General features: G+C 44.7%; 4 protein-coding genes across 7 annotated transcripts in view; 3 read left to right on the top strand and 1 right to left on the bottom strand.

Annotated features, from left to right (window-relative positions):
- Position 1: 1 nt before the first annotated feature.
- LOC147199953 (uncharacterized) lies at positions 2-3,924 on the bottom strand. Of its 3 annotated transcripts, none has more exons than XM_086119764.1 (3): positions 3,801-3,924; positions 1,074-1,338; positions 2-806 (listed from the first exon to the last, which is right to left on the bottom strand). In XM_086119764.1, exons 2-3 carry the CDS (start codon positions 1,335-1,337, stop codon positions 135-137), a joined length of 936 nt encoding a protein of 311 aa, XP_085975890.1. In that variant the 5' UTR covers position 1,338; positions 3,801-3,924; the 3' UTR covers positions 2-134. The 3 variants fall into 3 exon arrangements, with proteins under 3 accessions (XP_085975890.1, XP_085975889.1, XP_085975888.1); XM_086119763.1 differs by lacking the exon at positions 3,801-3,924 and adding an exon at positions 3,430-3,504; XM_086119762.1 differs by lacking the exon at positions 3,801-3,924 and adding an exon at positions 3,164-3,423.
- Positions 3,925-4,356: 432 nt separating this feature from the next.
- On the top strand, positions 4,357-6,157 carry ndufb6 (NADH:ubiquinone oxidoreductase subunit B). Its single transcript, XM_086119768.1, has 4 exons — positions 4,357-4,665; positions 4,891-4,983; positions 5,462-5,506; positions 6,025-6,157. The coding sequence occupies exons 1-4, from the start codon at positions 4,486-4,488 to the stop codon at positions 6,088-6,090; spliced, it is 384 nt and encodes a 127-aa protein (XP_085975894.1). The 5' UTR covers positions 4,357-4,485; the 3' UTR covers positions 6,091-6,157.
- A 1,185-nt stretch (positions 6,158-7,342) lies between these two features.
- On the top strand, positions 7,343-11,169 carry toporsa (topoisomerase I binding, arginine/serine-rich a). The gene is made up of 2 exons (XM_086119610.1): positions 7,343-7,490; positions 8,440-11,169. The coding sequence occupies exon 2, from the start codon at positions 8,443-8,445 to the stop codon at positions 10,618-10,620; it is 2,178 nt and encodes a 725-aa protein (XP_085975736.1). The 5' UTR covers positions 7,343-7,490; positions 8,440-8,442; the 3' UTR covers positions 10,621-11,169.
- Positions 11,170-11,249: 80 nt separating this feature from the next.
- The window catches only part of mtap (methylthioadenosine phosphorylase), a 9,867-nt gene continuing 5,430 nt past the window's right edge, over positions 11,250-15,686 (top strand). For both annotated transcript variants that reach the window (XM_086119613.1, XM_086119612.1), the window contains exons 1-4: positions 11,250-12,035; positions 12,406-12,492; positions 12,594-12,652; positions 13,336-13,503. In XM_086119613.1, coding sequence (XP_085975739.1) covers positions 12,012-12,035; positions 12,406-12,492; positions 12,594-12,652; positions 13,336-13,503 — 338 coding nt within the window. In that variant the 5' untranslated portion in view covers positions 11,250-12,011. The remainder of the gene's footprint in view (positions 12,036-12,405; positions 12,493-12,593; positions 12,653-13,335; positions 13,504-15,686) is intronic.

The following is a 15,686-nucleotide window of genomic DNA, read 5'->3' as shown; positions in this document are numbered from 1 at the left end:
ATTTGTGAAAAATTCTTTTAATGACAACCTCAATGTTAACAGTTCTACTTTATGTGAATAGGTTAATGTGAGGCTTCGTAAAGCACTTTGGGCAACATCTGGGATTGATAAAGCGCTATAGAAGTGCACTCTATTTACTTTAAGGCCATTTTGGCGTATATCTCCTCCAAACTCTCCAAGGACGCCCCGGGTCCATCCTCTGAGGTGACATAACCGGGATACGAGTGTACACACTGCTGACACGCCGACTGGAAGCGGAGATTTTCTTTCCTGGCAGACGGCGGCTGCAGCAGCGGGATCAACTTGGCGTGGGCGTAATCAATCTCGAAGCCCTCGAAGATGAGCCCAACGCCCCACGCCCCCAAACCCTTTTCCAGCAGATGAGACACCTTGCGGGCGGCCAACACCAGCCCCTCGTAGTCGCTCTCACTCAGCCCGAATATATTGGAGGACAGAGGGCGCCGTGGCACGAGCACGGTGAAGCCTGGCGAGTTGGGGAATGGCGTGAGGAAAGACACGTGGCCCTCGTCATCCCACACACGCCACTGCTGCTCCTCGCCCCGGACGATGCGTGAGAATAGACCGGGATGAGACTGGTCGTTTCCCAGGAACGTCAGGTTGGGCGGTGCGTCCGGATTGGGGAGTTTGGCACGGACCTTGGCCAGGATTTCGTTCAGGCGGGCGTCGCTCCACCGAGGCGCCGTCTTGGAGGTGCAGTACCCCGGATCGTGGGCGTGCTGTTCCTCATCACCTGCCTGGTGAGGACACCATTCTGCATCCAGACCGTGCAGCGGGAGGATACGTATCTGGAAGATTAAAGCGACGGTAACTCACCATGACACACATCACTAGCTTGTTGCCATTATTACTCTGCCAGAGAGGATATGCAAAACCACTTTAACCCATGTTAACCAGGTACAAAATTTGAAATATTTATTCCAAGTTTTTATGATCGTTCAATTTCCATGACTCACAATAGGGAGGTGTAACGTCACCAACTTGGAAGAAGCTTGACCAAAGTCTAGAAATGATAAACCATTTAAAAGTGGTTTTGAACTCAAGGAGTTGCACACCTGAGCGGGTCTGTCCACATGTGGTCTTGTGACCAAGGCACACCGGTGCACCTCGAGCTTTTCGCACAGCAGCTGTGCCACTGCCCTGGCCCCCAGCATCCAGGATAAATACTCCGCCTCCTCCAGGTGAAAGATGCTGCCCGCCATTGTTCCGGGCACGCGGCGCTCAAGGATCACAGAGCCGGGCGTCCATGGCTGAGGGTGGAGGTAAGCCACAAGGCGTTCCGACTCCCAAACAACATGGCGGGGGGAAGTGACAGACATCCTGTGGAATCAGGAGGGTGGAGAGGGCATTGTAGCCATTTTTAAGGGCAGCGATAATAAAAAAGTTGTGTTTCACAATTGACTTGAATCTACATTGTAATGTTCTAATACATTGACATTAACCCCCCACCCCCAACCCCCAACCACTGCCCCCCCAAAAGGCAACAAATGTCACATCCAACCAGTGGATTTTATTTTATTTAATAATTATTTTGCAGGTGTCTGTACTTTTTATTTTTCTGGTGACTTTTTGCTTTCACACCCTAGTTTTGAAAAAGGATACAGTGGGTATGAAAAGTCTACAGACCCCTGTTCCAATGCCATTTTGTTTTGTGATATACATAAAAAATATTGGGATAAATCATTCCAGAACTTCAAAACAAATTTTAATTTAAAAAATGAACAAGCAACTATTACTGGGGTTCAAATTAACCAGTCAAATTAAACTGTTTAATGGAAGACAGCACCTTCTTCATGCTTCATTCGTGGTGAAGAAGGAGCTGAGCCAAAGGGCGAAGCTCTCAATTTACCGGTCGATCTACGTTCCAACCCTCATCTATGGTCACGAGCTATGGGTCGTGACCGAAAGAACGAGATCCCGGCTACAAGCGGCCGAAATGAGTTTTCTCCGCAGGGTGTCCGGGCTCTCCCTTAGAGATAAGGTGAGAAGCTCGGTCATCCGGGAGGGGCTCAGAGTCGAGCCGCTTCTCCTCCACATCGAGAGGAGCCAGATGAGGTGGCTTGGGCATCTGATTCGGATGCCCCCTGAGCGCCTCCCTGGTGAGGTGTTCCGGGCATGTCCCACCGGGAGGAGACCCCGGGGAAGACCCAGGACACGCTGGAGAGACTATGTCACCCAGCTGGCCTGGGAACGTCTCGGGATCCCCCGGGGAGAGCTGGAAGAAGTAGCTAGGGAGAGGGAAGTCTGGGCTTCCCTGCTAAAGCTGTTGCCCCCGCGACCCGGCCCCGGATAAGCGGTAGATGATGGATGGATGGATGGATGGATGGAAGACAGCACACACTTGTCACTTTTGTTAGTGTCTGAGTTGAACTGTTCGATAGACCTGGACAAAAACCTGGCATTTGAACAGGGGTGTGTAGACTTTTAATATATTCACTGTAAATGTTTTACTTTGTTTAGACGAGCTGTTTTTAACTTCCACGCATGACCACACACCATAAAAATGACGTGAATGGAGATTTGTTATTTATTTAAAGTTTGACCCTTTAAGTTGTTGAATAATGACTTCTACGTTTACCGGAACCACAACAAACTTCCTAATTCCTTTCCGAGTACACCATTCACTATAAGATGCACTACTCAGGGATTGTGGCTTTTTGTTGGGTTGTCCGAATGTTCAAAAAGAAAAAAAATGTTGCGCACTCAAAATAAATTACTCATGGTGCACTTATAATAGTGAGCATCGATGGCCACTCACTGGGTTAATATATAAACCACAATGCAATGGTAGCAGGAAAACAAGATGGCGCCCACGCAAATATCAAGGAAATACATAAACATTTTTACGAACAATAGTTGGAGATCTGAATGCGCCGGTGAGTCATAATCAGGTACGATAGTCACGTGATACGCGACGAGGAGCCAATAGTTAGCTGGCTATTCTAATCGCAAAAACTACGGAACCCCTCTGGTGACAGGGCTGTGGGGTTAAGAAAAATCAATATCCTTTTCTAATCTGTATCCACAGTGTAACAACTACGGAAAATAAAAGGTAGCGTGACGTCACGTTGAATCACGATATTTGTGGGCTATACCCTGCCACTAAAGGGGCTCCTACCAAACTGAATACCCAAGCTTAGCCTACCTTGTGCTGAAAATCCTCGCAAACAGCATGTAGGGAAAAATATAATTTAAAAAAGGCTCAAACCGACCCTGTTTTGTGTTACTTCAGGTTCGCGGCGGAGTGTCTCGTGAAAGGCACAAAGAGCAACAATCACGCGACATGAGAGCCACTTTCGTCACACATTAATTACAAATGAGAAATAAAACTCAACACATTTCGTCCCAAAAGTGACAATTAAAAAAAAACAAAGGCGCTACTCTTCGATACCGCTCATAAACACGCCCTACCTTGGGGTTTAGTGTTAGTCTCGTCTCCTGGAGGCAGAAACGAGAAAAGGAACTTGACCCATCAAGTATGTGGCGTTCCAATTCCCTCGGAAATTAAAAATATTTAGCTGAGACGGGGGCGGGGACAATAAAAACAGCCCGAATTGTCATTTAAACTTGGATTATGAAACAAAACCTTCTAACGCCCAATGTCAACTATCAAGATTATCGCTACGCACTAATCATAATTTCCAGGTAAAACGGACCGCTCATATTTAAGTGTACAAGATTTCGAGTGTCCACAAATCCACCATGTCGGAAAGGTAAACCAAATTTGTCAACGGCGTGTTTTGATGTTTGATCAAAAATATTTTAAATATTAAACATCATACCTGGATTTGGAATTGCGGATCAAGGTCAAATGATCTTGAGTATCAGACGGAACGTTAGTCTACTTTTATGAGTGCAACCGCTATGAATGCGTCCATACAAAACGCTTTACTGTCTGACGTTTTCAGTGCGTGTGTCGACGTTGTTGAACAACACGATTGACACTTTGACACTGTTGTTTGGACACAGCTGTCATCCAAGATGTTGTTACAATTTGTTAGTCTTAAATATGTGGTGGAAGAATAACTGGGGAATAAAGCAATGACATTACAATCAGTGCCATCCATCCATGATCTGATGCGCGTATCTTCGGCGAGGGTCGTGGGCGCACTACAGCTGGAGCCTATCCCCATCTGACTTCGGGAAGTAGGCGAGATACACCATCCCTTGCCAGCCAATCGCAGGGTACACAAAGACGAATAACACTCCACAGTCACAATCACACCTATGGACAATTTAGAGTGGCAGTCAACTTAACGTGCACATTTTATTTATCACAATAAAGCGAGTTGTACAACGAATGCAATCAGCACAGATGTTTGTTGCATGTAATCATCCTGTGCAGCAGGCGTCGCTAACTGAACTCGTGCAGTTGCCGAATCCGTTTCCGGTTCCGACGTGACGTCCTCCATGGTGTCATTGGAGCGTCGCTGAGGTTGTTGAACAATATCAGATTAATAAACGATCATGTCTGGCTACACTCCAGACGAGAAGCTCCGTGTGGAGCAGCTCACCAAGCTCCGAAGACAGTGGTTGAAGGACCAGGAACTCAGTCCGAGGGAGCCCGTCGTACAGGCGAAACCACCCGGTGCCATCGCCAAGTTCTGGGCAGGCTTTCTCGAGCCCAAAAGCTTGTGGAGGCTTTACGTGAGTGATGCTAACACTAACACGCAGCAACGCTAATGTACGCTTTGCGTTCATAGTCAGATATTTCAGCATTTTTGTTCCAAATAGGAATACAGACGGGAAAGGTTAACTACTAGGAAAAGTGGGTCGATCGCCAGTTTTGAGCTAACTGCTAATGATGGATGTTCATAGTTTATTACAGAACTTTTATCATTTGACATGCACTTGACATGTTTCTCTTTACAGACATACAAAGCCTACAAAGGGAGCGTTTTTACATTAACACGTGTTTTGATTCCTGCTTGGGTTGTCCACTACTACGTGAAATACCATGTTGCTGTAAGTTTATACTACAATTCAACGTTACACAAAACAAAACAACAGTTCAGTACAGTTTTCCATCTATATTGTACCTGTAAGTATGATTTGAGTCGTAAAGGCGTACCTCAAAAGTTTAGGTTTGGGAGCTCTGTATGGTGGAAGTGAACTTCACAATAATTACACCGAAAAGATGTCAAAGGGCCTGCCTGCTTCAAGCTCTTTATTGCAATTCCATAACCAAACATAAACATTTATAAAGTAACACTGTTGGCTGCTATTTTTGTGTTTTAAAAACGCACTCACAAAAAAAAAAGGCATTGTTCTTCCTGGGTGAAGCTCTAATGGACTAATGGCATTTCCGTTCATATCAATGAGGAAAAATAAATTGAGCTACAAGTGTTTTGACTTCCTGAAACAAAAACAAAAAAGCTTGTAAGTCAAAGCACTCAAGTGAATAACCACTAATAAGTACTTTTTGTGATGCTGTCCCTCACAGAAAAGACCATACGGAATTGTGGAATTGAAGCCTCGGCTTTTCCCAGTAAGTCTCACCAATTCATTTTCAAAAGTCCATTTATCTTGAAAAATTTCTGTGGGAATCCTCAGCTACCGGTATCAGTATAAAGTGCAGTCATGATTCTGTTTTTCCAATTTCGTACTTATTCAGCATTTCTATGTCATTATAAGATAATATCAGGCCAGGAGTCTGCAGGATTTTCCATGAACAATGCAATTGAACTACAGCAAAGCAACTATTGATATGATAGCATTCATGACACCAAAATACTGGCCTCTGATTGGGCTGTTGTTGTCCGTTCTCGGAGCGTAATAGGCATGCAGCTGAAAGTGGGCGTGTCATATCTACTTATTCAAATCTGTGGCTATAACTAATCAGTAATAGTGATACAATGAGTAGTGCGTAGTGCAATGGTTCCGTCTGATGTAAAGCACCTCTTAATGGAGTTAAATATGTGTGTGTGTGTGTGTGTGTGTGTGTGTGTGTGTGCGTGCGTGCGTGCGTGCGTGCGTGTGTGTGTGTGTCCTTTGTTTTCTGTTTAGGGCGACACTATTCTGGAGACAGGCCAAGTTATTCCGGAACTTCCTGAGAGCCACGGTCATCATTGACCAATTGAATTTCAAAAGTGTCTGTTTGTAAAAACTGTGTATATGCCAATTAAAATATTATAAGTCACGTAATGAGTGTGAGTCTCTTTCTAAATGTTGTTGTGTAATATAGTGTCAGAGATTTTCACTCGGATAGTTAACAAAGGCTTGACGCAGGAACAGATCGACTTTCACTGCCGGAAGGAAGTGCAGTTCTCCATGAAGCCACTCAGTGTGTGCTTCCCACTGTCACCCGACCCCTGCAGCCTCTCCCGGCCTTTTTATTGATTGTGCAAGCAAATTAAAAGTAATACATCAGAAAAACACTCCCATCTTCATTTCCATACCACACCCCTGGACGGCGCCATTGGGTCGCCCCTCAGTGGACCACAAAAGACAAAGCATTCCCTTGGTACCAGCACCAACATCCTTAAATTAACAGAAACCTAGACATTTTAATGAGCAGTGTTTCCATGAACTGACACGTCTGTAACCTGGCTTGTGACATTTTCTCATGATGGAGCATACGAGTACTCCTGCGGAGTACTACCTTCCGTCCAAAGTAAAATTTTCCTTTCCAAGTTGTCAGATAACATGCGCCAGTGTGTCTACTAATGAGGGTTAAATCTTTCTCTCTGAGATGTGGTCAGGTACCATGCGCTCGTGGGTCCCTTGACCTAAAATTGACCCCTGATTCTCTGTGCTTCCATTGTGTGCAAGATGTTCTGAACACAAGCATTTCGAGGTCAGTCAAGCATGTAACAAAATGAAACTTTAAAACATGACAACATTGTATTTGTCTATTCTAACAGTAACATAGTCAGGCAATTGTATCACATTTTACTCTTATTTGCTATTCAGCTCCGAAAATTACTAGATTACAAACTGACAACATTTAAAGAGTGACTCGAAGTGATATTTGTTGTGGCTGAATTTGCTTTCATTTGTGTTATTTTCAGTGATACTGTTCAACATCCTACGACCGCACATTTCTATTTGATATTTCGACAAATGTAAATGACCAGTTCTGCTGTACTTGTTTAATTATTTTTCAATCGAATACTTGCACGTTTTTTTTGAAAGACCGATTTTTACTTTTACTTGATTCGCATTCATGAGAACAATTTCTTTTTCAAAGGCCGATTTTCACCGACAAGTTTTGTCTGCTCTCAAGCCAAATGTGATTTTATTTTATTTTTTCAAAACGGAAGTGTCCCTCTTAGTGTGAAGGTCTGATTTGACTACAGACTACGAAAGACAGACAATTTGGTTTAGCGTAGAAGGAATGAGTTCACCCAGGCGCGTTTCGCGTCTTGGGAAGAGTGTTGTTGGACTTTCTCAAATGTCGTCACAAGTGCCGTTGTGAGAGACGGAGAAGGGTGAATCTGTCACTAAACTACCTACGTGATTAAAAACCAGAGGTAAACGTGTCTTAATTTATGTCAAACCTCACTACTCGAGGACAGTTAGCCGACCTAGCTCGTTAGCATTAGCCGTAACTTAGATCAACTGGATCGATGGCCGACAAGCGAACCGAGTCCTATCTAGTTTAAACCGCAAAACGATCTCGTCTCTTGATAGCATTGAGGTAATAAGACTGTGCTTTGAGGCAAGGTTATGTCTCGAGGTATTCGCGATTTAACCTGTGAAGTCTACAAGCAGTAGAACAGGAGCGCCCGGTTAGTGCTAGCCACGTAATAATAATGCCTGCTGCATATTGCGTTATACATTTCATAACGTGTTCATTGTGACAGTAATATACTTCTGATAGAGTTGTTGTGTGATTCAAGAATAGTATCAACTGAGGCACAATGTTGCGTAAATTCACCGGTTGGTTTACGTCATAACATGACAAATATTTCCCCTGGTCTGATGTAGTCATGTTACATGTTTATGCTATGTAATGTTAGGTTCTATTTTGTACTCGTTTATTGGTTTTTGTTTTTTAAAGATGTACTTCTCTCCCAGTACATTTATGGTGACCACAAAGTTGACCTGAGATCTTCATTCCGAATCATTTCAGTTGCAATGACAAAAAACCCTGAACAATTTTTCCTGGATGGGCACCACGTCTATAGAAAAGTCATTCTGTCAGGAAATTGTTTTTTTTTTTATGAAAAAAAAGTCAAGAATACTCCTTCCAAAAGATTTGTTGTGTACATCATACAAACCGGTGGGAGAGCGACTTGTATAGAGACGGCAATGTGCATGAAAAGAACTACCGTGCAACTCCCATACACTTGTTAAAGCACACTCAAAGTACGGCACGCGAGAGGGACACTGCCTGAAACCATAGCGGCAGTACGTCAGACATTTCAAATGAATGACAAAAAAATGCACGCACCTTACCGTTACTTGGTTTTGTTCCAGACCATGTCTGCAATCAAGCTTGCACTCCAGCAGAACCAGAAGAGGGACAGGAGGAAAACCTCGGAAGCCAAATCTGCCGAAGTGTCTCCGGACTCCAAGTGTCCCATTTGCTTGGACGTCTTTAACAACATTGCCTACCTGGACATCTGCCTGCACAAGTTCTGTTTTCGCTGCATCCACGAGTGGTCCAAGAACAAAGCCGAATGCCCATTATGCAAGCAGCCGTTTAATTCCATTTATCACAGTATAAAATCGGAGCAAGACTTTAAACAGTATGACCTGAAGCCAGTGACGAATGGATCTTTCGGGATGTTTGGCGGCGTGCGATTTAGGTACCGCACAACGCTTACCGGGGTGCAGCGGCAGCGCTGGGGAAGGACTTCTCCCCCGCCGGACAATGGCGTCCTCTTTGAATCAACAGCCAATCCTCCCCAACAGCAGCAGACGCGTTACATCCGGCGCATGATGATGAGGATGGCGGCCAAGAGGAGAGCGGCGAGCGAAGGCCGCACGTTGCACAACATCAGAGAGCTGGAAATGGTGAACTTCCGGCGAGAACTTTACCGACAGGGATTGAGGGTACGCACCGTGCGAGACGGCGGACGATCCCGGGACACCTCGGCCGAGTTCTATCGCAAAAACCCCGCCTGCTTGCACAGACTGATCCCTTGGCTAAAGAGAGAGCTTGTGGTGCTGTATGGCGCGCACGGCTCCCTGGTTAACATCGTCCAGCACATCATCATGTCGCGCATTACCCGTGTGGACATGGAGGACAGCGCCATCCAAGAGGAGCTCTGGCCATTTCTGCAGGGCCGCACCGAGCATTTTCTGCACGAGTTCATCAGCTTTGCAAAGTCACCGTTCAACATGGATGCGTACGACCAACACGCCACGTACGAGGGCTCGACCCACTCCTCTAATTCGGACATCAGTTCCAACTCATCCGTCATCGCCATTTCCGAGGATGAGGACGTGGACTTGGAGCCCCCCAGGACCCCCGGTTACGCCACGTCTAATCTGAGCCGCTCCCTTTGGGATGACGAGACGCCCGGGCCGTCGTATTCCACCACGACAGAGCAAAGTCGGACGGGAATGGAGTCGGTTCATGACTCCGACTCCGACAGCAGCTTCGAGGAGGAAATGCAAGGCACACCCATTTCCCCACCGCAGCAAGGAAATACAGCGCACATTCAAGTTGACGAGTGTTTGTCTTCGGAGAGTGATGACTGTGTCATCGTGGGCTTTATTAAGCCGAGGACCGAAAGAACTCCCGAGCTGGTGCAGCTCTCCTCCGACGAATACTGGAGCGACGATGCGAAAGAAGCGCCGCTGCCGCCGCCGCCGCCACAGTACGTTGGCTTCAACAGCGACAGTCCCTCAGCCTCGCCGAGGAGTGAGCCCATCGACGCGGACCACCGTCGTCATCTCGATACCAAAGAAAGACTCTGTACGCTTAAGTCGAAAGTATGCATGGCGTCGAATGAGTCCGAGAGAAAAAACAGAGGCGGTTCCGAGCGATCCAGCCGGAAACGCGAGCCAAAGGACAGAAAGCACAAGAGGAAAAGGTCGAGTGCCGAGCGTCGGCGGCGCAGCCGCAGCCCAGTTAACTATCACATCCGAGAGAGAGACTATTACCGTTCCGACCGCAGGGACGGGAAATCCGACAGTAAATACAAAAGGAAAGAGAGCTACTTCAACCGTCAAGCGAGCCGAAAGCATTCCGACCGACGCTATCGCTCCAGGAGTCGTAGCAGGGAATCGAGGCGGCGAGGTAGGCGCACGTCCGGGTCCAGGTCCGGGACTTGCTCAACCTCACCGTCGACGAGACGATCTCGCCACGAAAAGCCCGGCGGCAAGAGGAAATACAAAACCCGCCATCTTGAGAACCGCTCGTCCCCACGAGACGACACCCCCGAAACTGAAGCGAAAACCACCGACGGAAAAGAGGAGAGGAGCCCGAGTGTCCGCGGCAAACGTCACAAGAAGAAAAAGAAGAAGAAACATAAGAAGAAGAGCAGACGGCACAGGAGCGCAGAAAGACTCTCGCCGACGCCGATCACCATCGAGAGCAACAGCGATCACGCCGACGGTACCTGCGGCGGAACCTCCAGCAAGGACCCGTCCCCCGTCAACGCCGCCGCAGATGAGCTCAATGACTCCCTCTGTGGCTTCGTCTTATAGCTACAACTAGCCCCTCATGTCCCTACCTAAAGTATTTTTAATCGTATCGGAGCCACTAGCCAGACGAAGAAAGCTGCTTTACCTCCTCATCATGAACTACATTATTCACCCTGAAACCGAGACAATTCCAGGGGGGTGAAGAGAGTTCTTTTGCTCCAGTGGCTACTAGCTGCCGGTGACCTCTTTTACTGCTACAGTAATTCAGACTTTCTCATGATGACATTAAATGTTGACATGGGAAAAAAAAAAAAACCTCTTCTAGGCTCTAAACACCGTGTAAAACGTTAAAAAAAAATAATTGGGCCAGCGGTAACTGGCCTTTGTAAACTGGGGACTCCCTGTATTTGCAAGTGCCACTATGAATGCTTGGTGGGGGAGATGTTGTTCTTGAACATCCTTTTTAAAATGTTTCATTTCTAGAGCGTTCTCAGGGATTGGTTTTTTTTTTTGTTTGTTTGTTTTTTGGGGTAATGGCAAACTTCATGATCTCTTTCTATTGCTAATGGATCAGCAAGAGTACTTGTATTAAAGGTATTTTCTGCATTTTAATGTTTGAAATGACTCCTCCTGGAGGACTTCATTTTGCCCAGCGTCCACATCCAAAGCAAGCACACAGGGCTTCCTGTTTCGCCCCCCCCCCATCCTCCCCCCCTTTTTAAAAAAAGATATTTCTATCCAGGTAAGACAATTGAGAACAGATTGTTTGCAGTGCCGATCTGGCGACAGGCAGTGAAAATAGAAGCAAACTCAAATACTGTACATATAAAAAGTGTATAATCTGATCTAGTTTCACTGGTACAGTACATCATTTATATCAGGACATGTTGAAATTAAAGGGCCACAAACAGGGCAGCGTTTGTGACATATCCCTCAACTTTTTAAACATTGGCAAATTTGAAGTGAGCTTTATGATTTGTTGTGGTGTTCCAGCGTGGGGCAGGAAATTTAACACATGACTTACCAAAAGAAGTGCGAAATTTGAAAACGAAAAGTGTTCAAAATTGCTGGAACGGAGAGTGCGGGTGGTGGCATACACTGAGCAGAGAGCAAAAGTAGGTTTTGCCAATGAATGTTATAGATAAACCGTAGTTTCACTGTTTGTGAAGAGAGCCAATTAACCAGGTAGGACAGTCAACAGTTCCTGTGTTTGTGTGGAGACTCAAAATCTGCTTGCGCTTTGGAAAATGGATGGATGGGCAAAGACTAACACTGGTTGCAAGTGTCAATACGGAACATCCGGATTGGGTCCCGCTGCGCTTTTATTTTGAAGGGTGCACGTAACCAGGAAGAGAAATGTCTGGTCTTTTCCCATCCACGTGAAGTATTGCCGAAGCTGCAACTTGCTCGCCTCGCAATTTGCCCTCATATCCTCAATAATAACCAGTCACATCATGTCTTCCTCGGCACCCATTAAGGTAAAAACATTAAAAAGTTTTGTAATTTCTCCACGCGTGAGTAGCCTGCGGGTGCCGAACCGTGCTAACAGAGCAGTAGGCAGCATAGCTAAATGCGAGGCTTGACGTAACATTGACAGCTGGGACAAGCTCACGTGTTATAATGTCATTTACCCAAAGTCCTGCTTTTTATTCTTAATTGTAGGGGCAATATCACCAGTCATTGTTAGCACTCGCACAAGGACGCTTTTGCTTCGGCACGACTGTCACGTTAGCTTTTCAAAGTAAAAGTACACCAAGTGGGCTACTAAGCATCAGAACTGAGTATGTCCGACAAACTAATAAAATTGCAAACTTCTGTCCTTTTTTGCCATCTTTTTTAACCACGTAGATTGGAATAATTGGTGGTTCGGGTCTGGACGATCCTGATATACTGGAGGGAAGAACCGAACGTTATGTTGACACGCCGTATGGAAAGGTTCGTTGTGTGCTCGACATTCTAATAACATGTGTACTGCTAAACTTATATTTTTCCAATTTTTCCCTTCGTTTACTCGATCACTGATGTTTTGTTGGCAGCCTTCCGATGCCTTGATATTGGGAAAAATAAAAAACGTCGAATGTGTCCTCCTGGCAAGGTGAGAACCATCTGTTTAATACAACAGGATCTACTGTATTTAATTTTCCTAATAGTATTTATCTAGTCAAACGTTCGTCTAGTATAGCGGAATTAAAACGTAACAGTACCATCTAGTGACTTCCACTGGAACTTTCAGCTCTACCCTTCCCCTCATTTACTACTGCAGTAATTCAGGGTTCCTCAGTCTTTTTATATCAAGTAACACTGGAAAAAAATACTTAGCTCCCCAAGTACCACCATCTCGACCAGTGTTGGAGTACAGCAGCGTAGTAGCCCCAAATGTCCACCGAGGCAAAAAAAAAAAAGCATGTTTTATTCCCAAAGGACAAGTATATTTAATGTTGTTTAAAGTCACTTTTACATTTGAAAAGTTTGAAAATTACTTCTGTGCTTGAATGCAGAGAGGGGAAAAAAACCAAACTGTACTTAAATGATTCAAATAAAATGTACCCTGCATAAGTGGGGTTTTTTTCCAACTTAAAGAAAAGTTTAAAAACAAGCAGTTTTTAAAGATTAAATGCAAAGGTAAAAGTGAAAATACAAAGGAACTGTAAAGTGGCGCTTATGCTTCTCGAAAAAGTCAATGGCAATGCAAACAAGCATTGGAATAGTTTTTTCGTTACATTAAGTTAAAAAAAAAAAAGGCCCTATTCCATCCTGAATGCTTCTCGGTCTCTTCAGGCATGGAAGACAGCACACCATCATGCCATCTAACGTCAACTACCAGGCCAATATCTGGGCACTGAGGGAGGAGGGCTGCACACATCTGCTGGTCACCACAGCTTGCGGATCGCTGCGAGAGGAGATCCAGCCCGGTGACATCGTCATCATAGATCAATTCATCGACCGGTAAGCTGATGGTGAGCGGGTCAAAATTCAAAATGTGAAATGAATATTTATATACTTGAATACGATATAAAGGGCTCCCTCAAGTTTGCTCGAGTAAATAGAAGATTTCCATAATTGTAACTATACTGGTAAGTGAATGTTAATCTTTCAAAACACTTTGTTTTAAAGGGCGATTTAAGTAAAAAAAATAATGAATTGAGCACTGTGAGTGGTTGCAGTCATTGCACGGGAGGTCAGTCATAATTGTAATAAATGTGTTCCCACACATCTTGGTGACATAATTGATGTCAAAGTCTCCAGGTGGTGCAGGAAGGAACTCGTAATGCTTGATACATTTTTATTCCTTCAAAGCAATTACTTGTTTACAATCCACTTGACATCCGGAATTGGCGTCACAAGTGCCTGATGTTTTTTCAAAGTCAACAGTGAGCATTAAAAAAACCAAGTGGCATTCCACCTCGGGCGAGGTGACAAATGCAACTTTACTCCGGAACTATTTCTCTAAGTGTTTTTGGAATGTTTCTTCCTGCTCTTCTCACGTTTCTCGAATAACCAAGACTAGGCAGCGCATTGAACTTCTCTCTTTTACTTTGACGTGACACAGACTATTTTTTTTACAGATTTTTTTTTTTTTTTGCAGGTTCGATTAATATTTGTTTTTAATTTAACAACACTCTTTTGAGGTTGCGTAACCATGCAAAATCCTTCACATTTTACACCCCAGTCATGGGGGGATAGGGGGGAGGGGGCATCCACCTGCTTTTTGCGAAGAAGTCATCATCTCGAAGTATGCTTATTTTCTGTGGCTCCGCCCACCAGATTTATACAGTTATATATTATACAGTTATACGTGCAGTTTTGGTTTCAGTCTTTTTTTTTTTATGGACGGTGTCACTTTTGCATTTGTCACGCATTCTTACGTAAATACGGTTCCCATGGATGTTTGAAATTCTTGAACCTTGTCGTCCTCATTCACCAGGAACAAAACAAACTCCATGCTTCATGTGTGTGCAATTAGTTGTTGCGTTTGAAATGACTAAGAAGTAGTAGATAGTTTGGAGCCCAGCATAACTCCCCCCCCCCCCCCCTCTCTCTAACTTGAATTTTTAGGAGAGCATATTGTAAATCGACATGCAAAGTGAATATTCACATTTCCATTTATTTTCACTATTATTGGTAGATGGGCAGAAGTCGAGAGCAGAGGATTTTCAGCAACAAAAAATATATTTAACTCATTCACTCCCAAAGACGTTTTTAAACGTCTTTTCAGACTTGGTCCAGAATTGGCTGGTACTGAATGAGTTAAAAAAAAAACCCTCAAACGTACTGATCGCACAAGGGCGAGTAGATGAAAGAGTTGTCTGCACTGTCATGTTGTATATTATGGTTCGGTTATGTTACCTAGGAATCCTTTTTTTTTCCCTTTCGTTTTGAGGCTAGACAAACGTTATTGCATCCACCAAGAACTTGACGTTTCCATGACTGCTTGTTTGTTCACAGGATTATGCAAAACTACTAAACCAATTTCCCAGAAACCGTTGCAAGGGTGTGTGGGGCTTGGAAAAAATAAGCCATGAGCCATTTTTTTTGTTCTTTCTTCCCCATTAAAAAAAAAAAAAAGTTTCAGTGAAGCCACGAAATTGCATCGGGTTGTGAACGTGACTGGTTATTACCGTGTACTCCGTAATTATCTGGTGACCAATCCAGGGTGTCCCCCCCCCCACACTTTTCATCTAAAGTCAGCTCAGATAGGCTGACACTCACCTGAGACCATAATGAGGAGAAGCACATTCAAAAGTGGATGGATGGACCCACAAACCTCTTGTAATTTGGTGTTGCAGAGCAAATGGGAGGACGCTGGCATGAGTATGTTGCCGACGCGAGTTTTTAAAATAACAATTTAAGCAATCACGGGACCTCTCTCGTTTGTTAGCTTGCGCTTTTTAATCGCCACGGCGCACAGCAAAAACTTACGCTTGTGGCGAAAACCCTTCCTAAATGTCCGTGAACAACCCAGGCGAAACTCCCTAACATCCAAAGATCCTAAAACATGAAGTTGTTTCACTCCATATACTTCCTTGACGCCCGTTACTAATTTCCCATTCACCGGAGCTTTAGTGACATCTCGTGGTATCATCAAAAATACGCGTCGAAATAGTTTTTTTGTTTTTGGGTTTTTTTTG

The sequence above is a fragment of the Hippocampus guttulatus genome, chromosome 9, assembly GCF_054856545.1.
Source record: "Hippocampus guttulatus isolate MCC_2025c chromosome 9, RoL_Hgut_1.0, whole genome shotgun sequence".
In the NCBI taxonomy this organism is placed as follows: Eukaryota; Metazoa; Chordata; class Actinopteri; order Syngnathiformes; family Syngnathidae; genus Hippocampus; species Hippocampus guttulatus.
The sequence above is the reverse complement of the archived record's forward strand: the minus strand, read 5'-3'. Positions and strand labels throughout refer to the sequence as shown.

Bases quoted from the DNA above. Each gene is read 5' to 3' on its own strand.
- toporsa (XM_086119610.1), top strand. From the start codon at position 8,443: ATGTCTGCAATCAAGCTTGCACTCCAGCAGAACCAGAAGAGGGACAGG.
- ndufb6 (XM_086119768.1), top strand. From the start codon at position 4,486: ATGTCTGGCTACACTCCAGACGAGAAGCTCCGTGTGGAGCAGCTCACC. The intron at 4,666-4,890 runs GTGAGTGATGCT...TTCTCTTTACAG, and splicing joins AAAGCTTGTGGAGGCTTTAC to ACATACAAAGCCTACAAAGG. The intron at 5,507-6,024 runs GTAAGTCTCACC...TTTTCTGTTTAG, and splicing joins TGAAGCCTCGGCTTTTCCCA to GGCGACACTATTCTGGAGAC.
- LOC147199953 (XM_086119762.1), bottom strand. From the start codon at position 3,192: ATGCTGTTTGCGAGGATTTTCAGCACAAG. The intron at 1,339-3,163 runs GTAGGCTAAGCT...CTGATTCCACAG, and splicing joins GCGAGGATTTTCAGCACAAG to GATGTCTGTCACTTCCCCCC. The intron at 807-1,073 runs GTGTGCAACTCC...TTAATCTTCCAG, and splicing joins ATGTGGACAGACCCGCTCAG to ATACGTATCCTCCCGCTGCA.